Genomic DNA, 27,614 nt, shown 5'->3' on the forward strand with positions numbered 1-27,614 from the left:
TAAAGAAGATGTAGTATATATATATATATATATATACAATGGAATATTACTCAGCCATAAAAAAGAATGAAATAATGCCATTTGCAGCAACATGGATGGACCTAGAGATTATCATACTAAGTGAAGTGAGTCAGAGAAAGACAAATATTATATGATATCATTTATAGGCAGAATCTAAAAATGAGTACAAATGAACTTATTTACAAAACAGAAACAGACTCACAGACATAGAAAACAAACCCATGGTTACCTAAGGGGAAGGTGAGCGGATAAATTAGTTGTATGGTATTAACAGATACACATTACCATATATAAAATATATAAACAACAAGGATTTACTGTATAGCCAGGAAACAATATTCAGTATCTTGTAATAACCTATAAAGGAAGAGAATTGAAAAAAAAAGATATACACATATACATATGTATAACTGAATCACTTTGCTGTACACCTGAAAGTAACACAATACTGTAAATCAACTATACTTCAATTAAAAAAAAAAGAATCTAGCACTTTTAGAACACATCTATTCCAATTACCATATGTTTTCATACTATAACATTCATTTTGGATTTTTATTTATTTATTTATTTATGGATGGCTGCGTTTGGTCTTCATTGCTGCGTGTGGGCTTTCTTAGTTGCACTGAGTGGGGGCTACTCTTCATTGTGGTGCGTGGGCTTCTCACTGCGGTGGCTTCTCTTGTTGCGGAGCATGGGCTCTAGGCACGTGGGCTTCAGTAGTTGCAGCACGCAGGCTCAGTAGTTGTAGCACGCGGGTTCTAGGGCGCAGGCTCAGTAGTTGTGGCGCACGGGCTTAGTTCCTCTGCGGCATGTGGGATCTTCCTGGACCAGGGATAGAACCCGTGTCCCCTGCATTGGCAGGTGGATTCTTAACCACTGCGCCACCAGGGAAATCCCTCATTTTGGATTTTTTTTTTTTTTTTTTTGCGGTACGCGGGCCCCTCACTGTTATGGCCTCTCCTGTTGCGGAGCACAGGCTCCGGACACGCAGGCTCAGCGGCCATGGCTCACGGGCCCAGCCGCTCTGTGACATGTGGGATCTTCCCGGACCGGGGCACGAACCCGTGTCCCCTGCATCGGCAGGCGGACTCTCAACCACTGTGCCACCAGGGAAGCCCTCATTTTGGATTTTGTTTAAAAGTCAGACATAATATAAAATTTGACTAACTTTATAGCTTTAATTTATATCAGTTGTTCTCAATCTTTTATTCTTCTACAATAAACTTGAGAGAGATGGCACGCTCCCATTATACACAGTGGCTCAGTAGAGCAATGATTCTACACTAAGTGGGGAGAATGTGGTGGGGTGAGGTGGGGCGGGTTGTCCTGAGTTGAGAATTACTAGTTCACATAATGGAAAAATATTATATAAAGAAAGCTGTGATTCAGAGGCAAGAAACAAAGTCAAATCTACAGAAAAACACCAAGTGTTAAGTCACAGATTCATTTCTTTAATGTAGATCCAAAACATTCAAGGTACTTAAAATGTCTTACTAGTGTGTTTTCTCCATTGGAACTATTCCAGAGCCTCATTCGATTATCTGTACCAACAGTGAGGAGGTGAAGCCCATCACTTGTAAAACATAAGCCATTAACTTTCCCATTATGAGCAGTGTTTGCTGCAATGAAAAACACAATTCAGTTTATCTGTTCTTATAAATTCAACACACACTTAATGCTTGATGATATAGTTATTTAAACATATTAAAGGAAAACTATCTGAATTATCTAAATATAAGTTGATTATATTTAAAACTAATCATCCCTTTGGATTACTTGAACATAAGCTATATAAATTAGAACCATAAAAGCAGAGGAAAATAGGAAAAGCAAAGGGAGAAAATCCTGCCAAATATAATTTTTCTTCAGAGAGTAAGCTGTGCTATCAAACTCAATTAACTGCATAAACTTACCACAAAAATTTTAAATTGAAAATTAAACTTCTTATATATTATTTCCATTTGCAATCTAAAAATCATTCCATGGACTATTAAAAATCAATAATACTAAAAAAAAGAAAAAAAATCAATAATACTAGTATTTGCCACTTAAAGAAGTGTTATAGTCTCAATCAAAATTTATATTACTTCTAAAATGAACAGGTTTGAGAAAGTGTAATTCTCAATAACCTGATTAATTTAATTTAAAAGATTATTAAAACAATCATAGGTTTTATATAGTTCAACCTAATGTATTTCTGGTCCAAATTTAATTCTGAATCAGAATTTTAACCTACACAGAAATTAAATTCTATTATAAAAATGCAATCGAGGTACTTTGTCACCTGGATTGCAGTGGACTCAAATTAAACACAACTTGCAAATTTTGTGACAAAATGGACACAAAATATTACCATTTCTTTAATTTACTGTAACTTCCTAAATGGCACTGAATTTGTATTAGTTGGCCTCATGCGAGGAAAAAAATAAAATAACAAGTTAATCCAGAAAAGTTTCTACATTCAAAAATTCAGGGGCAGAAGAAATGCCATATTTACTTGTATCTTTTAGTTTCTTTCTTTTTTTTTTTTTTTAAAGGCCATGCCACACAGCATGCAGGATCTAGTTCCCTGACCAGGGATCAAACCTGGGCCCCCTGCATTGTGAGCACAGACTCTTACCCACTGGACCACCAGGGAAGTCCCCTTACTTGTATCTTAAAGAAAGACAACCATAACTTATATATACTACCAAATGTAAAATAGATAGCTAGTGGGAAGCAGCTGCATAGCACAAGGAGATCAGCTCGGTGCTTTGTGACCACCTAGAGGGGTGGAGTAGGGAGGGTGAGAGGGAGACGCAAGAGGGAGGAGATATGGGGGTGTATGTATAGCTGATTCACTTTGTTATAAAGAAGAAACTAACACACCATTGTAAAGAAATTATACTCCAAATAAAGATGTTAAAAATTAAAAAAAAAATTAAAAAAAAAAAAAAGCTCACTGGAATCCTTAGTAAAAAAAAAAAGAAAAAAAAGACAACCATAATTTAGTTGATGTAAATTTAGAAACTGATTTGTTGTGAATGCCTTTTTAAAAAAAACATAAAATCTACAATTTGTCAACATACATTTATTATTTGGTTTCAATTCAAAAATTTCAATATAAAAATACTATCAATGCCATATTTCTGTATTAATGTGTTTTTCATTACCTGATTCAACTGCTTGTGACTTTTCCCCATTATGCTGATCAAGAGTAATCAAACATCCTGATGCTCTCCTCACATCCCATAATTTTGCTTTACTGTCAGCACTGAGAAGACATAAATGTGACATTAACGTGTATAGCTAGGATAATAACTGTACTCCTCACCCACCTTTCCAGTATTATGGCATACAGAGGTCTCAGTATATTAGCACAAATGTATTTGTACATTTGGATGGTTGTACTTTTGCCTTTCCAGCAAATATTCAATAGTCAATAGTAGCACAAAGAAGTGAAAAAATAGAAAAAAAAAAAAGTAAATCACAAGGATGGAATTCTGCTGTTTCTTCTGTTGTTTTTAATGACATGAGCATCTTCCTCTCCAAAGACTAGACAGGCTTAGAGCTTTGTTCCTTGGCAAATTTGTTACTATATCTGTTCTACTGTTTGTTATTCAAATGTTGCCTAGATAATCAAGCAGTGAACTAATTTCACTTTGCTTAAGAATCCATTTGGTAGGAATATGGTTTTTCTTTTTTTATGAAAAAAATTAAGAATAAGGTGAATCATAGGACAAAATATTTTTATTTGGTTTCCTGTACTCAAATCAATCTTTGCAAGATATACAAGAAATAAATTTAATGTCTCCTAGAAATTCGACACTTATTTTCATTTTATTTCAAGTGAAACGAAAAAAGGTAAAACCATGATCATATATCAATTTCAGCTTCTAAACTACTACTAAAGAAAATATAAATCAGTTCAACTGATGCTATCATATCCTCACAAAGCCCTCAATAATATTCTAACCTGTTGGGTTTATCCAGGTCATTTTAATTAGAAAGAGTATTACGCTGCATTTTATAAGCTTATTTCTCATTTATAAACCTTTAAAAAAATATCTATACAGGGTTTATCTCTTCCCATAACTTTGGTTATTTTCACAGATCACCATCAAACGTAGCCAATTAGAATAGTCGGCAAAAAGTTAGCATTTTCCATTCTCAATTTGGTTTTCTTTCTTTCCAGCTGGGGAATAGGTCTGCAATGGGAGGAGTCTGAGGACTTAAGTCTCTTCTGAAACAGATTAGATATGCACATAACTAACTCCTAACATTGATTACTAGGTCCATTGTAGTACTGATTCAAATTCCTGGGGTACTCTGAGAATTGAAAGTCTCAGTTTCCCTCCTGATTTGAGGAAAACCAAATTAGAAACAAACAATGTAAATCCAGTCTAGCATGGACCCACAAGTAGTGCCTAGCTCCTCACCTTCACACCTCTTTGGGCAGCCTTCTTATGGCTACATTCTAGACTTTGTTCTACTTCAGAAATCATAAATTCCAATGTCACATTCTGCAAACTACTAACAGAAGCTTCTCTGAGGAATAAACTGTGACAGAGAGGAAGGGCTGGCTGCTATACAAATATTGAGACATTTCTTTATAAGACTAATAAAAGTAGTTTTTGTAATAATTCTTCTGCAAAAAGTTTTATTAAAATGTCTATATCAAAATTTGATTACTACTTCCTGTCCCTTCAGTTTTTAAATTTTCTTATCAACACTCATGCTTGTATCTCATTAGGTCCTTGATCCTTCCTATAAGCCTTTTGGTGATTTTATTTCCTTCCTTATACCTGTGACTTGAACGATTTTTAGACAATTGTTAAGTCTGTGTCATTCAATGTTTTGATTTCTGTGGCTTAGTACAGCTGTGGGCTACACCTTCGATAGAGCACAAAATACTGACCAGCAATCCTATGTGCCCTTAATCAGCTCCTTCTTCCATTCATTAAAACTGTTATTCCAAATCTTTAACTACCTTCCCTGAAAATTGCATCCTATTCCAGTATTTTCAATAGATGACATCAAGTTCTACTCACTAAAAAACAACAGAGGCCACTGGGTTCACATTTCTTGAGCTTCTCTGCCAAAGTCACAAATTTAATTGTATTCATGCCTTTTTCCTCCTTCCATTTAGTCTCATGATACCCTTCATGTGTCAAATCAGTGTCCCCTTCTATTGGGACCCTTGATATTACCCTCTCTTGTCTAGTCAAGGTCCTGATGTACCAATTATTCCCTCCATTTCTTCCTTTTTTTAAAAAAATTAATTAATTTGTTTATTTATTTATTTATGACTGCGTAGGGTCCTTTCTGCTGCACGTGGGCTTTCTCTAGATGCGGCGAGCAGGGTCTACTCTTCATTATGGTGCATGGGCTTCTCATTGTGGTGGCTTCTCTTGCTGTGGAGCACAGGCTCTAGGCACACAGGCTTCAGTAGTTGCAGCACGCAGACTCAGCAGTTGCAGCACGTGGGCCCTAGCGTGCGCGGGTTTCAGTAGTTGTGGCGTGCGGGCTTCAGGAATTGTGGCTCATGGGCTCTAGAGTGCAGGCTCAGTAGCTGTGGAGCATGGGCTTAGTTGCTCTGCAGCATGTGGGATCTTCCCAGACCAGGGCTCAAATCTGTGTCCCCTGCATTGGCAGGCAGATTCTTAACCATTGCGCCACTGGGGAAGTCACCCCTTCATTTCTTATCTTCACTAATTTCTCTCCAGCGATACTTTTCCGTCAGCATTTAAATATGTAAGACACTTCCTTTCAGCAAACAAAACCCCCAACCCCCCTGATCCTCAAGAGTTAAGTGCTTTTAACACAACACTGTAAAACAACTATACCCCAATTAAAAAAAAAAAAAAAAGAAAAGAAAAAGAGTTACGTGCTCTTGTTCTTTTTTCCCATATTATACCTACCAGAGACATATCTCTATTAAAGCATTTTTCAGGATGTTCTGAAATCACTGATTTTTCTGACTATACCCCCTCATTAGACTATTACCTTCTTGAAAGGACTACGCCTGTGTTACCTCTGTGTCCCTAGCACAATGCTTGGCACATGACAGGAGTCATTAAATGTTAGTAAACTGAATCAATGAGTGGATGAATGTGCTGAATCAGATTCAAAATAATTTTGGGTTAAAGAAAATGAATTAAAATGCTACTATTCTTAAATTGACAGTGTTACACTTTTGTAAGCAAAAATGACACAACACAGTTGTTTCATGGGTAGTACTAGTAGATTTGCATTGCTACATAGATTCTGTTGTTTTCTCTGTTTTACAAAGTGAGCACCTTCAAGATAGATAGTCAGGATTAAGATTATGATGCAAAGGAAGATTTCTTTTGGTGATATGAATTAAAATCTGTAACTCAATTATCTTATTTTCTAGGACCTACTTAGCAACTAAATATGCGTCTAACATAAAAACAGTCTTTCCAAAATGCTTATCATTAATTATTAACTTCAAAACCAAATAATTTGCATTTTACCTTGCAGTTGCCAAGATATACTCATAACGCGGTGACCAGGAAACTGCCAATATTTCTTGTCTGTGACCTGCAAAACAACTGTATAAAATGACTTGCAAAATATTTGAAAAAAATCAAAAGATACAGTGCAATTAATTTTGTTGGATTATGAAGAAAGCATAGACTAAATCTTAAAAATAAATTGATACAATCATGATTTTTTCACATTTATAATAATCTATATTTAAATATTAATGTGAAGTCTATGGGGCATTTCTCACAATGCTATTTTATTATAAAAGGTCTGGGTTTGCTTTGGAAAAAACATTCAGAGCAAGTGAGTCTGTCTTTTCAAATACAGGTGTTAGCCTAGCAAGTCTATCTATTAATAAGTGATATAGCTCAAGCTTACTTACTTATCTCTACAACAAAATCCCTGCAACAAACCACCATACAAGATAAACATTCTAAAGAATAAAAATGTTCTCTAAGTTTTCAGAAAGTTATAACAGAAAAAAATTATTTTAAATCATGATTGTAAAAGGTATTTATATAAAAATTTTTATCTAGAAAGCACAAGTGATAAGTTCATAGGATAAGTGATTTCAGCATTTTAATTCACTTCTACCTAACTAAACTATTCAAATCATATATTTTCATCTACCTAGCTTATATTCATAGAAATTCATGATAATGTAAAACAAATGTTATCCATCTCACCAAGTTTTCCTGATATATTTATTATGTGTTTCTCAGAGATGAATAAAAATAGTATATCTGAATTACATCCTATTTTTTCACTGTTTAGAATTAGATGATCTAATACTAATAAAAAAGTAGCAAAAATAATTTAAGCTAGTAAAACTTTACCGAAGTATTATTTCAATACCTTTTTCTAAAATATTTTTATTGAGAAAAGAAGCACCTAAATATTAAGAATGTTTACTCAGCCAGAACAATATTAAAAAAAATGCTCATGGAGACAAATGTACTGATGTAAGTTTCATAAGTAGTTCATTTTTTTCAATGTAGAAATAACACACGGTTTTTGAGTTAGACTTTCTATATTCTTTGAGCTTCCCCTTGGCTACTGTACATAAAAATGTCTCAATAGTTTAGTTTTATAACAATAATGCACAAAAGGATCTTTAATTCCCTGCTGACTTCTAACAACTAGCACAAAATACATCAGTCATGTCACTTATAAAGAATACATTGTTAATAATGTTTCATTTTGTTGAATGGTTTACTCAAAGTAGTTGTTGTTTCAAATACCCTGTAGAATGTGGGAACAGGATCCAGACTTTAAGTCACAAAGTTGTACTTTGGGCCCTCTAGTACCAACTGTAAAAACAAAACAAAAAAAATAGTTTAAGATAATTTTACTATAAATCATCATCAAAAGGAAACAAGAAACTACCCTATGAGTCATGACATATTCACTGTATCCATGCAGAAATATAAAAATGTATGCTAATAATATACTTTAAATAGTTATTAATGTTTATAACTAGAAAAATTCATTTTATTTTAATAGCTTAGCTTTTCCATGGTAATGATATACTTCTAATCACTAGTAACAGATTCACAGAAACTCTGGACACAGACTGAGTGGACCTCAAAGACAAGTTAGTGCCCAAACTCTTTAAAGATGAAGCAGCTGACTGATGTCTGGAGGTGAAGAGATTCATGAAGTGCCACAGAAATAATGTCACAGGGACCTGATACCTGATACCAGGAAGACATTTTTTCTTCTTCACACATGAAAATTTTTGTTGCAGGTGCTTTCATAAAAATGGATGTTTAATTTGAATCACACATTCTAGAGAAAAGGAAATCATTTCCTTGTTTTACTGTGTCAAAATGAAAAAGCTGCCAAATTTTGTTCATGTAAAATCTTTGAAACTTTGGTGATTTAAAAGTAACTCTTTCATGTACCACAATGTTCATTGCAGCTCTATTTACAATAGTCAGGATATGGAAGCAACCTAAGTGTCCATCGACAGATGAATGGATAAAGAAGATGTGGCACATATATACAATGGAATATCACTCAGCCATAAAAAGAAACAAAATTGAGTTATTTGTAGTGAGGCGGATGGACATAGAGTCTGTCATACAGAGTGAAGTAAGTCAGAAAGAGAGAAACAAATACCGTACGTTAACACATATATATGTAATCTAAAAAAAAGAAAAAAAAAGGTTCTGAAGAATGTAAGGGGAGGACAGGAATAAAGACACAGATGTAGAGAATGGACTTGAGGACACGGGGATGGGAAGGGTAAGCTGGGACGAAGTGAGAGAGTGGCATGGACTTATATACACTACCAAATGTAAAATAGATAGCTAGTGGGAAGCAGCTGCATAGCACAGGGAGATCAGCTCCGTGCTTTGTGACCACCTAGAGAGGTGGCATAGGGAGGGTGGGAGGGAGACGCAAGAGGGAGGGGATATTGGGATATATGTATAGCTGATTCACTTTGTTGTAAAGCAGAAACTAACACACCATTGTAAAGCAATTATACTCCAATAAAGATGTTAAAAATTTTAAAAAAAGTAACTCTTAAGGGAACAGAAATGTGCTTTCTTAATCTTTGAATCCTAGCCACTTTGAAACCTAGCACAGTGCCCAACTTGTACAATATCCGTTAAACTGAATACAAAGAGTAATACACACTTTTTTTTTTTTAAAGAATTGTGATCTTCATCAGGGTTAAAATGTTTATATCAAAACTAACTAGATATTAAAAGGGAGAAAGTTTTCAATATGTTAAAAAACAACATATGTACAAACCTGCTACCAAACAGTGCTTGGTGGCAACTGGAGACATATGATGACTATAAACTGTTTCTTCAAAATTAAATACATCTGCAATCTGATAATCAAAAGACATTTAAAATAAGTGTAAGTTCTAATTACAATCACAAAAGCAACAAATTTTCTATTTGCTTATTTTCACAGTTAGCAATTTTTTAATTGACTGTTAGCAATTTATTTATTTTTCTTTAATAAATCTCAGAAATCAAGACAAGACAACCACTTGGTTCACCATCTTCCCTTCCGCTCCATTCTGAGGGACTTCAGCATCTACACAGATGATCTAGCCAGTACTCTGCCTCCCAGTGCCATACAACCTCAGCTACCACACCCAGGACATTCTCATCACCTAGAACTGCTTCTCCTTTGAAATCACCTATTTCAGTTATATATGACCAAATTTTATATCGTTCCAGGTCCCCCCAGCCCAGCTACCTACAAGACACCCCAATAAAGCCCAGAAGTCCTATCAGTTCCTTTCTTCACTTCTTTTCCTTCTTCAGCTTGGATTCCAAGTTTCAATGCTTCAACTGCCAATATCTTTTATGTTATCATTGCATTTGTCAAGACCTCAACCTGACTCCAAATGTCTGCCTTCCGTGTACCTATATCCAGGTTTAACTACACCAGAGGTCAGCAAACTTCTGTAAAGGGTCAGATTGCAGGCTTTGAGAACCAACTACTCATTTCTGTCACTGTAGTGTCAAAGTGGCCATAGACAATAAATGAGCATGTCTGTGTTACAGTAACATTTTTTTTTTTTTTTTTTTTTTACAAAAAGAGTCCATGAGAAGCCTTGGCCCAGAGCCTAGACTTGGCCTATGGGCCGCAGTTAGTTGACCTCTGCCCTATCCAGGTGAAGAAAATCTTATAATAGAGAAGACTAGTATCACTATAAAAGATCATTCATCTCAACTGGGCTTTAGTACTGACTGCCGGTCCTACAATTTCAATAGCGTTGTCTACAATATTTGCAGCTATTTCAAACCTTCGCCACTCTCCACAAAAATCGCCCCTTCATCACTACAGGTGATCTGATCTTTCATTCCAAAGAGAAAATAGGAGCCATTCAATGAGAATTTCCTTATTGTCTTAACAACAAACTTATAAACACATTTGCTTCCGCTTATCTTTTTTCCTTCTTCATTCCTGTTATCATGAAAAAAATGATCCTTCCTCTTATTTAATTTCCCCACCTGTGTTCAGATCACTTTCAGCACTGTCAGAAATCTCACCCTATACATCATTGCCTCTATCTCCCGAGTATGTATAACTGCTCTCTCCCTACTGGCTCGTTCCCATCAGCACTAAAACATGTTCAACTCTCTTTCATTGTAACAGCACTCCCCTCCCCAAGACAAAAAAAACAAAATCCTTTTCACCCAAATTCCTCCTAATTAATCTTCTTCCTCCCCCTTTAAATCCAAATTTTGGCTGTCTCTAATTTCTTATCTCTTATGTATTTCTCAACTTACTGCAAACTTATTTTTTATCTCCACTACTCCCACTCTCACCACCCTGCCAATACCACTGATAACCTTCTATCACCAAATGTAGTCTTTATCTTACCTAATCTGTCAGTAGCATTCAACACAGCTGACTATTCTACCTTCGTTAAGACAATCTCTTCCACTGGCTTCCATTATATCACATACTCCTGATTTCCCTCTTATTCTCTCTGGCTAGGCCTTTTCATTGTCTTCTGCAGGCTTTGTTGTTCCTTCTCCTGTCCTTATAATCTTCCTCAAGGTTTAGACTCCTCTCTTCAACTGCCACCTATATCCTAGTGATTCACAAATCTATATTTTCAGTTTAGACCACACTCCCAAATTCCACCTAGGTATAGCTCAATTCCTGGATTATCTCCACTTGGCTCTACACCTTAAAGTTAAATAGAGAAGACTCTAGAGAAGACATTCCTCTAAGCCACAACATATGCTCAAGCTATTAAAACATGCTCATGGAAAACTGAGATGAAGGTATGAAAAGTACCTAATATATATATTAATAGGAAAAACTAATGATGGGAGTAGACGATGGAGAAAATAATAGCAGAGAAAATAATAGCAGAGGCACAACTGTTTCTTACTGAATGCTTTCAAATTTATTATTAAAAATAAAATACTGTCAGGCTTCCCTGGTGGCACAGTGGTTGAGAGTCTGCCTGCCGATGCAGGGGATATGAGTTCCTGTCCCGGTCCGGGAGGATCCCACATGCCGTGGAGCGGCTGGGCCCGTGAGCCATGGCCGCTGAGCCTGAGCGTCCGGAGCCTGTGCTCCGCAACGGGAGAGGCCACAACAGTGAGAGGCCCGCGTACCGCAAATAAATAAATAAATAAATAAAATAAAATACTGTCATACCTTTATTTCAAACAGAATTATGAACTCATGGAATACTGTTTTAAGTTAGCAAAACATTTACGTTTTAAAGAAAATTTAAATCCAAGATGTCAGAGTTTTAATAGAAGTCAATGTTAAGGAAAGAAAATGTAAATGTATGGCTTATTAATTTTTAATTAATTAAAAAAATTTTAATTAAAAGTCATACTTTTAAATGAAGTGTAACATACAGAAAAGTACACAAAAATCGTAAGTGTACAGCTCAATTAATTTTCACGAAGTGAATTTTCACAAAGTAATGACCACCTTTATTGAAAAACAGAACATTACAAACATTACAAATACCCCAGAAGGCTCCTTAGAACCCCCCCTTACAAATCTCACCAAGAAAGATAACCATCATACAGGCCTCTATCATCATTAGATTAGTTTTGTCTATTTTTGAACCTCTTATAAGGGGAATTATATATTAGGCACTCTAGTTTTTGGTTATTTTATCTAATATTATATAAGATTCATACTTTTTGTTAATACAGAAGTGTTCCCTTGTCATTGTAGGAGAGTGCTCCGATGTAAAATTTGCCAGATTTCATTTGGCTGCTAATGGACATTTGAGTTGTTTCCAGTTCTTGGTTATCATCAACAGTGCTGCTATGAACATTCTTACAAATATCCTTTAGTACACATATGCATGCATTTATATACCCAAAAGTGTAACTGCTGGGTCAGAGGATATGCACATATTTGGCTTCAGTCAATACCAAATATCTGTACCAATTTGTGATCTCATCAGCAACATATGTAATGTGTGATGATGTTATCATCAACCTCTTTTAAGTTTGGCCATTCTGGAGGGTACAGAGAGGTTGATGATGTTATCATCAACCTCTTTTAAGTTTGGCCATTCTGGAGGGTACAGAGAGGTATCTCATTATGTATTTAAATAACACATCCAGGTGCACAATTAATAAAGTTGAACACTTATTTATTGGCTATTTGGATATCCTCTTTCTTGAAGTGCCTATTCAAGTGTTTTGCCTATTTTTCTATAGGACTGTTTTAATTTTTGTTGACTATATAATCTGTACATCAGTCCTTTTTCAAACATATGCATATGTCAGATATATCATCCCATTCCATGGCTTACCTTTACACTTTTGTAATAGTGTTTTTTGATGACTAGAGATTCCTAATTCTAATGTAGCTCAATTTATCTATCTCTGCCTTTTTGGTTTGTAGTTTTTGTGTCTTTAACTGTCATAAGCCATAAACACATTTTCTTTTTTCATCTTTAAGCTGTATCATTTTATCTTTCACATTTATATACTTGTAATCCACCTGAAATTGACTTTTGTGTCTGGTGTGAGGTAAGGGTCAAAACTAGTTTTTAAATATGGATACCTAGTTCAACCAGGACCATTTATGGAAAAGGTTATCTTTTCCCCAATTCACTGCAGTGTTATTTTTATCATAAACCACATCATTATACAGCTATGGGTGTGTTTCATGATTCTCTATCCTGTTCCCCGTGTGTGTTTGTTTTCACTTGTACCAATATCACACTGCCTTGATTAGTGTAATTAAGTTATGGTAAAGTCTTGGTTACAGGTAGTGAAGTCCTCAAGCTTCATTCTTCTTCAAGAGCACCTTGTCCCTCTGCATTTCCATATGTATTATACATTAGAATTACCTAGTCAATTTCCACAAAAGAATTCTGCAAAGGTTTTGATCAGAAATGCACTGATTCTATAGATCATACTGGGTAAAATCATTATCTTTATAATATTAAGCCTTCTAATTCTTTTCTTTCTTCTTCTTTTTAGAATTGAGGTATAGTTGATATACAATAACAAAGTGATTCACAGTTTTTAAAGGCTACATTCCATTTATGGTTATTATAAAATATTTGTCATATTTCCTGTGTTGTAATATATATTCTTGTACCTTTCTTATTTTATACATAGTAGTTCGTACCTCTTAATCCCCTATGCCTATCTTGCCCCTCCCTCTTTCCCTCTCCTCACTGTGGTAACCATTAGTTTGTTCTCTATAACTGTGAGTCTGTTTCTTTTTTGTTATATTCACTAGCTTGTTGTACTTTTTAGATTCCACATATAAGTGATATCATACAGTGTTTGTCTTTCTCTGTATGACATTTCACTTAGTATAATACCCTCCATGTCCATGCATTTGATGCAAATGGCAAAATTTCATTCTTTTTTATGACTGAGTAGTATTCCATTGTATACACCGCATCTCCGTTATCCATTCATCTGTTGATGGGCAGTTGGGTTGCTTCCATATCTTGGCAATTATAAATAATGCTGCTATGAACATTGGGATACAAGTATCATTCTGAATTAGTGCTTTTGTTTTTTTCAGATAAATACCCACGAGTGGAACTGCTGGGTCATATGGTAGTTCTATTTTCAGTTTTTTGAGAAACCTCCATAATGTTTTCCTCAGTAGCTGCACCAATTTACATTCCCACCAACAGCACCCAAGGGTTCTCTTTTCTCTACATCCTCACCAACATTTGTTATATGTGGTCTTTTTGATGATAACCATTCTGACAGGTGTGAGGTGATATCTCATTGTGGTTTTAATTTGCATTTCTCTGATGATTAATGATGTTGAGCATCTTTTCATGTGCCTGTTGGCCAGCTGTATGTCTTCTTTGGAAAAATGTCTATTCAGGTCTTCTAACCATCTTTTAATTAGGCTTGTTTTTTTGATGTTCAGGTGTATGAATTGTCTATATATGTGAATATTAATCCCTTATCAGTTATATCATTTGCAAACATTTTCTCCCATTCTGTAGTTTGCCTTTTTGTTTTGTTTATGGCTTTCTTTGCTGTGCAAAAGCTTTAAGTTTAATTAAGTCCCATTTGTTTATATTTGCTCTTATTGCTTTGCTTTAGGAGATAGATGCAAAAAAAAATTTAGTATGATTTATATCGAGAATGCGCTGAATGTTCTGCTTTCTTTTAGTTTAATGGTTTCCAGCCTTACGTTAAGGTCTTTGATCCATTTTGAGTTTATTTTTGTATATGGTGTTAGAGAATGTTTTAATTTCATTCCTTTACATGTGGCTGTCCAGTTTTCCCAGCACCAGTTATTGAAGAGACTCTCCTTTCTTTTCCTTTATTTGGCCATGCCACAGAGCTTGTGTGATCTTAGTTCCCCGAGCAGGAATTGAACCTGGGCCCTCGGCAGTGAGAGTGCAGAGTCTTAATCACTGGATCACTAGGGAATTGCCAAGACTGTCTTTCCTGCATTGTATACTCTTGCCTCCTTTGTCGTAGATTAATTGACCATAAGTGCATGAGTTTATTTCTGGGCTCTCCATTCTGTTTCACTGATCTATGTATCTGTTTTTATGCCAGTACCATACTGTTTTGATTACTGTAGCTTTGTAGTATAGTCTGAAGTCAGCAAGCGTGATTCATCTAGTTCTGTTCTTTCTGAAGATTGTTTTGGCTATTCAGGGTCTTTCACGTTTCCATACAAATTTTAAAATTATTTGTTCTAGTTCTGTGAAAAATGCCCTCGGTATTTTGACAGGGATTGCAATGAATCTGTAGATTGCTTTTGGTTGTATGTTCATTTTCACAATGTTAATTCTTCCAATCCATATACACGGTATATATTTCCATCTGTTTGTGTGTTCTCCAGTTTCTTTCATCAGTGTCTTATAGTTTTCTGAGTACAGTTCTTTAACTTAAGTAGGTTTATTCCCAGGTATTTTAATTTTTGATGCGTTTATAAATGGAATTGTTCCTTAATTACTCTTTCAGAAAATTCATTGTTAGTGTACAGAAATGCAACAGGTTTCTGTATATTAATTTTGTTTCTGGCAACTTTACTGGAATTCATTGATGAGCTCTAGTAGTTTTCTGGTGGTGTCTTTAGGATTTTCTAATGTATAGTATCGTGTCATCTGCAAACAGTGACAGTTTTACTACCTCTTTTCCAATTTGCATTCCTTCTATTTCTTTTTCTTCTCTGATTGCCATGCCTAGGACTTCCAAAACTATGTTGAATAAAAGTGGTGAGAGTGTGAATGTGACATATCCCACCATTTATTTAGGTTTTAATTTCTCTCAATAATATTCTATAGTTTTCTGTGTAGTGTTGAGTGGTCCTGTACACTTTTCAATTTCTTACTAGGTATATGATGACTTGTGCTGCAATTATAAACTATATTACTCTTGAAATTTCATTTTATAATTCTTTGTGCCTGGAATTCAGATACAACTGACCTTATATTCAGCAATTTTGCTGAATTTTCTTATACTATAATTTGGCTAAAGTTTCCTTTGGATTTTCCATGTTTGTAATCATGTAATCTGTAAATGCCAGTTTAAGGAATTTCCCGTTTATTCCTACTATGTTAGGAATTTAAAAAAAATCACGAATGGGTATTGACTTATATTAAGAAGTATTAAATATTTTCCTCAATAAAATGGGTATAGAGAGAATGTACCTCAACATAATAAAGGCCATATATGACAAGCTCATAGCTAACATCATACTCAACAGTTAAAAGCTGAAAGCTTTTCCTCTAAGATCAGGGAGAAGAGAAGGATGCCCACCCTTGCCAATTTTATTCAACACAGTGCTGGAACTCCTAGCCAGAGCAATTAAGCAAGAAAAAGAAATAACAGGCATCCAAACTGGAATGGAAAAAGTAAACCTGTCTCTATCTGCCCATGAAATGATATTATACATATAAAACGTTAAAGACTTCACCAAAAAACTGTTAGAATAAACAAATTCAGTAAAGCTGCAGGATTCAAACTGTTAAAAAAAATCAGTTGCATTTCTATACACTAATGATGAACTATCAGAAGGAGAAATTAAGAAAACAATCTCATTTATAACTGCAGCATAAAGAATAAAATACCTAGAAATAAATTTAACTAGGGAGGTAAAAGCTGTACACTGAAAACTATAAGAAACTGATGAAAGAAGCTGAAGACACAAATAAATGAAAAGATATTCCATACCAGTGGACTGAAAGAACTAACAATGTTAATATGTCCACAGCACCCAAAACAATCTATAAATTCAGTGCAATTTCTACCAAATTCTCAATGGCATTTTTCTAGAAATAGGAAACAATAATCTGAAAATTTGTATGGAACCACAAAAGACCCCGAATTGCTAAAACAATCTTGAGAAAGAAGAACAAAGCTGGAGGCATCACACTTTCTGATTTCAGACTATACAGCAGTCCCCTTATCTGTATTTCACTTTCCTCCGTTTCAGTTATCTGAGGTCAACTGTGGTCTGAAAATATTAAATGGAAAATTACAGAAGTAAATAATTCATAAGTTTTAAATAATACACTGTTCTGAGGAGCATGATGAAAGTTTGCTTGTCCCACGTGGATGTGAATCATCCCTTTGTTCTGTGTATCCATATCATATATGCTACCCACACCTGAGTATAGGAAAAAATATAGTATATACAGGGTTGGTATATACTATAACCACGGTAATTTGATAGTATCCGTGGTTTCAGGCACTCAGTGGGGGTCTTGGAATGTATCCCACATGGATAAGGGGGGACCACTGCATTACAAAGCTATAGTAATCAAAACATTATGGTACTGGCATAAAAACAGACACACAGATCAATGGACCAGAAAAGACAGTCCAGAAATAAAGCCAGGCATGTATGGTCAATTAATTTATGACAAAGGAACTAAGAATGTACAATGGGGAAAGGATAGTCTCTTCAATAATGATGCTGGGAAAACTGAACAACCATACGCAAAAGAATGAAACTGGACCACTATCTTACACCATGCACGTAAATTAACTCAGAATGGACTAAAAACTTGAATGTAAGACCTGAAATCATAAAACTCCTGGAAGAAAACGTTGACAGTGGTCTTGGTGAAGACTGTTTGGATTTGATACCAAAATCAAAGGCAACAAAAGCAAAATTAAACAAATGGAACTACAGCAAATTAAAAACCTGCTGCACAGCAAAGGAAACCATAAACAATATGAAAAAGCAACCTAAAGAGTGGGAGAAAATATTTGAAAATCATGATAAAGGGTTAATATCCAAAATATATAAAGAACTCATACAACTCAGTAGCAAAAAACCCAAACAATCCAAATAAAAAATGGGCAGAGGACATGAATAGACATTTTTCCAAAAATATAAGAATGGTCAAAATGAATATGAAAAGGTGTTCAATATCACTAATCATCAGGAAAATGCAAATCAAAACCACAATGAGATATCACCTCACATCTGTTAAAATGTCTATTATCAAAAAGAGATAAGTGTTGGTGAGGATATGGAGAAAAGGAAACCCTTGTAACTGGTAGTGGGAATGTAAATTGGTGCAGCCATCATGAAAGACAATATGGGGTTCCTCAAAGAATTTAAAATAGAACCATATGATACAGCAATCCCACTTCTGTGTATATATCTGAAGGAAATAAAATCAATGTCTCTCTCAAAGAGATAGCTGCACCTTCATGTTTTTTGCAGCATTATTTATAATAGCCAAGTCATGGAAACAACCTAAGTGTTCATCAACGCATGAAGGGATAAAGAAGATAACACACACACACATACACACACACAGGAATATTATTCAGCCATGAGAAAGAATGAAATCCTGTCATTTGTGACCATGGACAAACCTTGAGGGCATTATATTAAGTGAAGTCAGGCAGACAAGGACAAATACTGTATAATATCACTTATATGTGGAATCTTAAAAAGCCAAACTGATAGAAACAGTGAATAAAGTGATTACTGGGGCTGGGGGGTGGGAGAAATAGAAAGATGTTGGTTAAAGAGTATAAACTTCCAGTTATAAGATGAATAAGAGAAGGGAGAAGTTTCATAGGGAAGGGGACCTGAGGCAGGGAACATAACACATAACATGTGTTCAGAAGGCAAAAGGAGATCAATTTAGTGGCAGTACATCATTTAGGTTGAAAAGAGGTAGAAGCTAAGGTTGAGAAAGTGGGAAGTGAGGTTATGGAGAACTTAGAATGCCAGGCTGAATTTAGACAATGGAGTCACTAGAGGTTTCGTGTTGAGACAGGATGAAACTGCTTGATTCTGATTAATTCTGGGGTAAACTTGCTGTGGAAATGTGGAAGAAAAATAATGCAGAGAAACCAGTTAGGAGTTTTTAGGAGTAGTCTAGATGTACAGTGATGGTGAGGGAAATAGGAAAGGGAAATCTGAGAGTTTGAAGGAAGAATTGCTAAGATTTGAGGACTAAATGGATGTGAGGAGCCATCATGTTCACTTCAGTTTGGAACATGTTAAGTTTGAGACGATGACATTACATTTAAGTAAGAGAGTTTCTGGGCTTCCCTGGTGGCGCAGTGGTTGAGGGTCTGCCTGCTGATGCAGGGGACACGGGTTCGTGCTCCGGTCCGGGAAGATCCCACATGCCGCGGAGCGGCTGGGCCCATGAGCCATGGCCGCTGACCCTGCGCGTCCGAAGCCTGTGCTCTGCAACGGGAGAGGCTGCAGCAGTGAGAGGCCCACGTACCGCAAAAAAAAAAAAAAAAAAGAGAGGTTCTGAAGACAGGTGGAGACATATGGGACTAGAGCTCAGGGAAAAAATTAGCATGAGAAAGAAATATAAATTTGATCAAATATAAAAACTATTATCTACTGTCTACCTTTACTAAGCTATAATGTTAATAACTTTCTTTTCCTTTAAGTCTTTTGGCCAATAGGAGATAAATCCAATTTTCTTCCCTACACCACTAGACCACAGTAGTTTTTGAATAATAAAACAAATAATAATAATAGCTAATGGTTTTTGAGCACTTACTATATGCTAGGCACTGTTCCAGGTACTTTACATATATTGACCTATTTAATCCTCACAACCATTCTATAAGGTACAATCATTACCCCCTTTACAGATAAATACAGAGAGGTTCAGACAAATATCACACAGACAGTCAGCAGCAGAACCAAGATATGAACTCAAGCACTCTAGGTCTCCTTAACTGCTATACTAATTTCACATATACTATATGACATCTTAGCAAATAATCACACTAAAATGGTTTAGGATTAAGTTCTCATTTATCGCACAGAGCAACTTGGAAAAGTTTTTAATGTACTTACTTGTAACGTATTTGTATCCCATACTTTCAGAGTTTTATCAAATGAGCTTGATGTGAACATGCCAGTGTCATGAGGATACCACTGTACAGTCTCCACACTATATTTGTGAACATCAGGATGGCTTCTACAAAACAGTAATCAAAATTTAGAGATAATTGATTTGAGTTTCAAAACTGATACTATATTCACGAGTAGCAGTCTCAGGAACGATGATATGAATGGCCAAACCTAGATCACATGCCATGTCCTAGCTGTCTAGAGAAAGAGAATATCTAGGCATCTCTAGTTTTAAGCTTTCACAGTATGATGTGGAGGGCTGCTTCCTACTAAGGCTCATAAAATGAGAGACTTCTGATTTCAATACTATATCCTGGAGGGATCAGCCAGCCACACTGGACCGCTTCATGGAGACAGTGATTTTTCCTTACTGGAAGAGATACCTATTCTGGTTTTGGATTTGCTTTTCCTGGCCATCATTTTCTCAACACCACCATTCTTAGAATTGTTGCCTCACATACTTCCGTGGTGTCCCACACAGTATTGCTTCTGATTAAGAACCCTACTTATACAACAAAAGAATGCAACTGGTAGATGCCCATGAGATTCACTACTCTTATGTAACACATCACCCATAGAATCATGATCTGTTGAAGACTCAGTTATGACATCAGTTACAATATAGCACCTTGTGATGATGATGTGCTATCCTGAAGGATGCAGTATATGCTCTGAACCAGTGATCAACACAGTATGTGTCCTTTACTGAATCTTAATTGAAAGACACTGGCTGTTTAGGAACACTTAAGAGACAATGGTGGGACATTTGAACACCAACTGTATACTTAATATCAGGAATTATTATAGATGTGAGATAGTGGTAGTGGGGTTATGCTTATAAAACACCTTTTACCTTTTAGAGATACAAATAATTATGAATGAAACGATATCCTTCTGAGATCTGCTTCAAAATAATCCTCAGAGTAGCTGGGTAGGTTGGGGTGAAGATGAAACAAGACTGGTTATGACTGATAGCTGCTGAAGCTGGGTGATCGGTACACAGTTCATTATACTACTCTCTATTTTCATGTACGTTAGAAATTTTCAATAAGATAAAAGTAAACAGAAGACTACTGCAACCCTATGCAGATAGGACCATCATGAGTTCTGATTCCTTAAGGTGAAGGTCTGGATCACAATACAGAATAAAGGGCCTTGACACATGTGGTGCTACCTGAAGACCTCAAGCTGGCCTTGAGACAGCTGCAAAAAAGGACTGTAGTACCTATTCATATTTCCTTACTTTCTATGTCATGTATATACGTATATATTTTAACTAATTTCCTCTTTCTTTCCTCTTTTTCTTACCTCCGTTATTTTATATAGGTTAACTATACAATTGAGCCCACAGGTTGCATAATCCTGATATAAGATCACGTAAAACCAGTGGAAAAACAGACATTATCCTGAACTGGAGATGGATGTGGTAAATAAACAGACTTAGGGTCATAGCTCTTTGGGGAAGGGGATAATTATATTTTTTTGTCAAATAATGGATACTTGCATTAGGTCAGGCTGAAACTTCTTTTTTAAAAGGAAGGGTAGGTATGGGAAGAAAGGTATATACTGATATTGGACAGCCAAATGGGTGGACTGTAGTGGACATGTGCCCTTTTCTTGGCTGAACATCCAAACTTCCTTTTGGGGGGAAATTCCCTTCGTTTTGTTGAAAGGCAGGGCCTTGCCTCTTGTTACATAAAGCAAGGGGCTCCAGATATTCTCTTCCCCTTGCTCTTGGCAGTGGGGGCATGAACATGTGTCCTGGGCTTCATCAATCCTGCCTGGGACTCTAAAACTCCAGCTAGTAATGCAAACCAAGGATAGTTAGCAATTATTCATAGCTGCAGAGTTGAGAATCTGTGTTTGTGACATGTAGCAGAACCCAAACTAAATTGTTCCTGTGGTGTGACCTTGACTGTGTTCTCTTGTCCTAGTTTCTCTTGCTTTTCTGCTCATTTTCTACATTTGATTCTTCCACCTTCCTGCCATTATGTGAGATATTAAATTTCTTTCCAATAAATTTCTGCTTAAGATAAACAGAACTGATTTCTATTTGTTCCTAAGGATCTACACAGAGATTTTCCAGTTTTAAATAAAATAAATCTTTAATGTAGTGATCACAAATAAAAGCTCATTTATATTTTAGATTTAAAAATAGGACAAAATATTGTATTATTCTCCTACTATGTATGATCTGTCATTCTCATTCACATTTAATAAAAATTTGGGTACAGGAATCTTTTTGGTGCTCAGAACAAACACATTAAGTAAAGCAAAAATAAATATCAGGAAACAGTCTAAGCCACATTAACTTAGTAACAATTTTTATTGAAATTACTTTTTAAAGTTAGATTATAAAGTCTTTGAATGTAAAATGCTATTTTAACTCATTTTGTAAAGATGCTTACTATATGCCCATTTACCAAAGTCATGGTTTTGAAGTTAAGAATTTGAATCTAAGAAGAAAGTCATAATAAAGTAAGATTGATATCCTAAGCATTTACTTGACATCACACACCAGAAAAGCAAATCATAGCCACTCATGGAATAACATTACATAGCAGGTGGTATATATAAAAATATTATTTTAACAGTGTTAAAATGATAGCTAAGATAAAATAAGACAAAGATGAATTTAATTAATGACTGTCTTACACTTTAGAATTTAGATTTTTTGTTTGTTTGTTTGGTGGGAGTGGAGGGAATATAAAATGGTGTAAGCCTCTTAGGAACCAAGTTCCAAAGTACTTGAAGTGGTATCTTGTTTTGTACCAAATGTACCTATAATTATATTGCTTCCTATTTATATGATGGCTTTACAATTTTTAATATGCTTTTTAAAAGACAGTATTTCATTTAAGTCTTACAGAAAACTTACAAGAATAATAGGGCAAGTATAATTATCTCTAAGACAAAATAGTTTTGTCAGAGGCTCAGAGAAATAGTTTCCTTAAATCTGTATTTCCAAAGTGAAGCACCAGAGCCAAGAAACATTCGTAAATCTCCTCACAAATATTCCATGAACTTATGCATCTATCTAGTGCTTTGGGAACAGCTTTAATACAGAGTGGTTGCTGATATGAATGTTCATGAAGTTTTTCCTCTTGAAAACATTTTTTCGACACCTATTCTCTCTGTTAATTCAAGGTCTCCTCAAAATCAGATCAAATACAGGAAATGAAAAAGAATTAAGTAATGATTATGAACAAATTAAAACAAAATCACAAAACACTTTATTAAAGACTTAAAAATAATTCTCACAAGATTGGAAAGCCAGTAAATAGTCAAAAAATTCAAGACAAAGAGAAGTATGTTAAGTTAGGCAGCGTTGAGTATATAGAGAGGTAAGAAAGGGGTGTGTATGTGTGTGTGTGATTGTTAGTATATTTATGGCTTCTAGCTGTTAATCTTTTTGTTCTATTAATGATAGTTGAAAAATCTAATTTGTGTTTATATTTAGCTGGAAAGACTCAAATGAGTCTTATGCTAAGTAGTCTAAGAACTAAAATTAGTTACTGAGGTGTGCTATGTAGGTGGAGAACAAAAAGAACATAACCAAAAGTTTTTTTCATGTTTTGCATTTGATGCAAAAAATACTCAAATGTTTATAAATTCATGAATTACATTTTTAATACACACCTGCCAATGGAACACACTGCTTTACATGTGTAATAAGGTTGTCTGCTGGAGTTCTCAAGATCATAAAGCACCATCACACCATCTGAACCACCTGATAACATGCTAATAATAAAAAAAGTTCACATTATCATTTTATATAGTTCATTTATGACCAAGTATTTCTGAAAATTACTGACCTACAAACTCAAATTTATTATGCCCATAAATACAGAGTAAATCTTCATTAGTATAGGCTGAAATAAACTAAAATTTTTAATCTAGTATTTGTGGAAGAATGAGTATAGAATGATTCAATCTGTGATCAGTTAAAATTTACCTTCATGATTCCAAAAAGAAAGGACAGTAGAAACAAGATGGCAAAAGATACTTCTTATTTAAGGAAGTGAAATATTACAAAGTCATTTTAAATGGCCTAGTTATAAATGGAATCAGACAGACCAGTTATTACTGATGCTAGCTATATGACCCTGGGCAAGTTACTTCACCTAAGGTTTTTCCTTTGTGAAAAGTGGGACATTTTCACCTAAATCATAAAGTTGATACAAAGATAAGTCATATGCAAAGGGCTTTTATACTGCCTGGCAAAAAATAGGGGATCCATAAGTGTTAGATTTCTTCCCTCCATTATGAATGCATTTACTCAACTCATTCAATTTTGAGCTTCTGCAATATGCTAGGCGTTATGCCAATTCAACTATGAATAAGACAGGCATGATTCCTGACGCCCCAGTTTACAATCTAATAGGGAAAACACATAGATTTGTGAATTTAATTTATATATCTATATATGTAAATATTTATGCATCTACATAAAGTATTGCTATTTGTTAATATTACTGCTCACCATCAATTCTGGTGCTGTCTCTATTCATTCTTGTTCTGATTTTATTCTCTGGTAGATTCTTAAGAAAGGCCTAATGAGAACAATACTCCCTGAATTCTTGTATGTTACTAATAATTAGTCCCTTTGTACTTGAAAATTAGTCTGGTTGGATATAAAATCCTTGACTCACATTTTATTTCCTTGAACATCTTAGAAAAGAAACTTCATTTCTTTGAGCAAAAAGCTCAAAATCAAAGTCTGGTTACAATATGATTCTCTTTCCCTTATATGTAGTTTCAGATTTTATTCATTCTAGGAATGTTTCCTTGGAATATAGTTTTAGTCTTTATTCCATTCTTTTCCTTTGGGTTTCTTCTCTGGAAACTCCTATTATATGTATGTTAGATCTTCTTTGCCTATCTTCTACATACATCTGTATCTCAAAAACTTTTCCTTTCTCCATTTCTTTTTGATTTTTAAATGTTTCCTCATATTTTATTTGCTTGTGTTCTTTATGCTTTAGTCTTCATTTCTGAAACTTTCTTTTCTAATTTTTTCTTGAGTTTGATCATCTAATTTTTCAGTTTTTCTAATTCCTACTTATGTTACTCTTTCATACACTGTATCTTTTAAAAATGACTTTTAGGGACTTCCCTGGCAGTCCAGTGGTTAAGACTCTGTGCTTCCACTGCAGGAGCCACAGGTTTGATCCCTGATTGGGGAACTAAGATCCCACATGTCACATGGTGCAGCCAAAAAAATAAAGAAAATAAAAAATAGAAATGACTTTCAGCTAGTTTTAAAATATTAGGTAGAGTTATCTATTTTGTGGGCATATCTTTCTGGCACAACTACACTGTCTAAAGGAACATTATTCTATTTATTCTCTTTGTTCTTAAAATAATTTTGTATGGGCTTTGATCTTAATCCTATTCTTTTGCTCATTTTTATGTAAAATTAATTTTCTTAAACTTTTAAAAGGGAGGCTTCGTTTATAACAATATTTAAAATTTATATCTCTAGAACATCCCCCTCCTCTTCTTTTTCAAATAAGATGCTCAAAATATGGCAGCTAACTTTCAGAGATTTCCTGATTCTATTCACCACCCCAATTTTTATCTGATCCATCTTTTTCCCTTGTTTCTTTCTATTGTCCCTGTACTGCTCACTTTGGATTCTATTCCAAACAGTTTCTCCTCAACGTAGGGTTCTCTCCATTAGGACATCTTTAGGTGATTAGCTGGAGAGATTATAGGGCCTACAGTACTCTAGCCCCTTTGGGTCTTACTGTGAATCCCTTGAACAACTAGAGTACACAATCCTTTCCCAGTTTCAATGTTGTAGTCAAATTGGCTTGCTGAGCTTTCAACTAACTGTCAGTTATTTTGAGTTATCAGGTCTATTAGATGCCCCAGTGGTTTTTATTGCCTCCCCTGGTATAGATGCTGATACCACACTGATTTTGTAGTTATCAGTGTTTTGCTCCCATTCATCCATACTTTGTGGTTTGTGGAGATATTTGATCACTTATATTTGTTATGAGTGTTGTACATTGGTTTTTTATTTTGCCATCTTTAGTTTCTTTGCTATTTATAGTACAACATAAAGAGCTTGTGTCAGAAATGAACACATTTCTTTCTTCACTGAGATAGTCTTGCTACAAAAAAAAATATAGCTTATCTAAACTGTGTGCTTAGTGACTTGTACCACATTCTGGTACAAGTGCCTTATCTAGTTGTGAACCAGATACAAAGGGTTCATGAACTAGCAGCATGTCCAAGAAGCACTGATTTATAGACTTGTTTTAAGAAAAATTCAATATCAATTTGTAGGACAATTAGGTTAATTTAACAGTACTTCTTCAAAGTTCTTTGCTCAAATAGTTCTAAATCTAATTGATAATGGGGCAGTAAAGAAATACAGCAAGTAATGCCATGCTGAAGGTTTTTTTTTTAATAGTGTTAGCTTCATTACAAAATTTTGTGGTTCAGTTACTCATTGTGTATATAGAGAAATCTTTGTAAATTTTAACAACTACAGCTTTTGTTTTGGTTGATAACATGTTGCAGCTTGTTTGAACACAGTTTTGAGTTACATGTGTACCATAACAATTCCAAAAACATTTTCTGCGTATTTGTACTTTGTGAAATACTGTTTTTTTACCATGGCATTGCATGTATTATCAATGTAAAAACAATTGTTTTCAAAGCTGGACTTTTAGACTTAATTTAAATTGTATTTACAATAACATAAGATGTTTCATCTTTGCTAGAATGACTTCCAAAAGCTTTCCTTTGATTACATTAATTGGGTGAAAAAAATTGAACATTATTGTAATTAACTGACTTCGTAGTTGAAGTATCTGATGGCAATGATGTTACCTAACTCTACGGTTATTACCCTGCTAATAAAGTGAACACAGTAAAAGACAGGACTTGACGTTTTTATGTGGACAAGAAAACTCGGTACCAAAGACGCATGGAATCAACTCAGAAGAATTTAGAAGACATAAAAGAAAATTCAAGCTTCATAGGATGATATACAAATGTACTTTATGTAGTTGCACTTGTTAAAATGTTTTCAGATAGACTTCTTCAATTAACTCCTAACTTTGGAAATAAATGCTTCTTTACAAGATTTATGTATTCTAGTTTTCATTCTGGTTTTCCGTGGTATCACTACAGCTCTCACAGTGGTTGGTAAATATTAAGTATTTTGAGCAAGTTACATGTGAATTGATTTTTCTGAGAAAAAGAAGACCTATATTTAATTTTCCATTAAACATTCATTTTGATTTTTATTTCTCTTTTCTGCCAAAAGGGTTTAATGTAAAATATGTCTTAGCAAACAATGAAATAAATAGTTGTAGATTTTTACTATGAAAAAGGGGGAAAAGGGGGAAACCACTGTAGTGAGAATCTTGACTTTTCTGTATATGCTCTGCAAAGACTCCTCAGTCTGTTATTTCTCACACCTATTTAATGCACATGTAATCTATAACTTCCCACATTTCTCACTAACTCTCCCAACTGGTAGCCTACTGGATTCATGTACTTTACAGGTCAAACAACTGATCACTACCCCAAATGACTGGCTGGAGTATTGAACATTTTTTTCTACCAGCACCTAAGACCAAAAGAAATCAGCTATCCCTTGATGCTCATGTCTGGATTATTTTATAAGCAAATGTCCCACACCTGTCCTTAATTGGGAGGTGTTATGTTGAGCCTGGAAAAGGTCAGGAGGAAGAAAAGAATTATCACAGGTCATCTTTTAGATTTAACCATGTGTTAAAGTGAGCATTCGTTCACTGTACATGTTTCTCATATAC

At 34.9% G+C, this 27,614-nt stretch overlaps 1 protein-coding gene across 2 annotated transcripts in view; it reads right to left on the reverse strand.

Moving 5' to 3' along the window:
• ERCC8 (ERCC excision repair 8, CSA ubiquitin ligase complex subunit) overlaps positions 1-27,614 on the reverse strand; it is a 60,773-nt gene that overhangs the window by 18,037 nt on the left and 15,122 nt on the right. Inside the window, exons 3-9 of one of the 2 annotated variants that reach the window (XM_082651025.1) lie at positions 23,461-23,562; positions 19,765-19,888; positions 9,274-9,355; positions 7,755-7,823; positions 6,501-6,567; positions 3,177-3,277; positions 1,519-1,643 (exon numbers count right to left, since the gene is read on the reverse strand). In XM_082651025.1, the coding sequence (XP_082507151.1) occupies positions 1,519-1,643; positions 3,177-3,277; positions 6,501-6,567; positions 7,755-7,823; positions 9,274-9,355; positions 19,765-19,888; positions 23,461-23,562 (670 nt within the window). The remainder of the gene's footprint in view (positions 1-1,518; positions 1,644-3,176; positions 3,278-6,500; positions 6,568-7,754; positions 7,824-9,273; positions 9,356-19,764; positions 19,889-23,460; positions 23,563-27,614) is intronic. The other variant, XM_082651026.1, reaches the window with a different exon arrangement.

Source organism: Grampus griseus, assembly GCF_964374135.1.
Source record: "Grampus griseus genome assembly, chromosome: 3".
In the NCBI taxonomy this organism is placed as follows: Eukaryota; Metazoa; Chordata; class Mammalia; order Artiodactyla; family Delphinidae; genus Grampus; species Grampus griseus.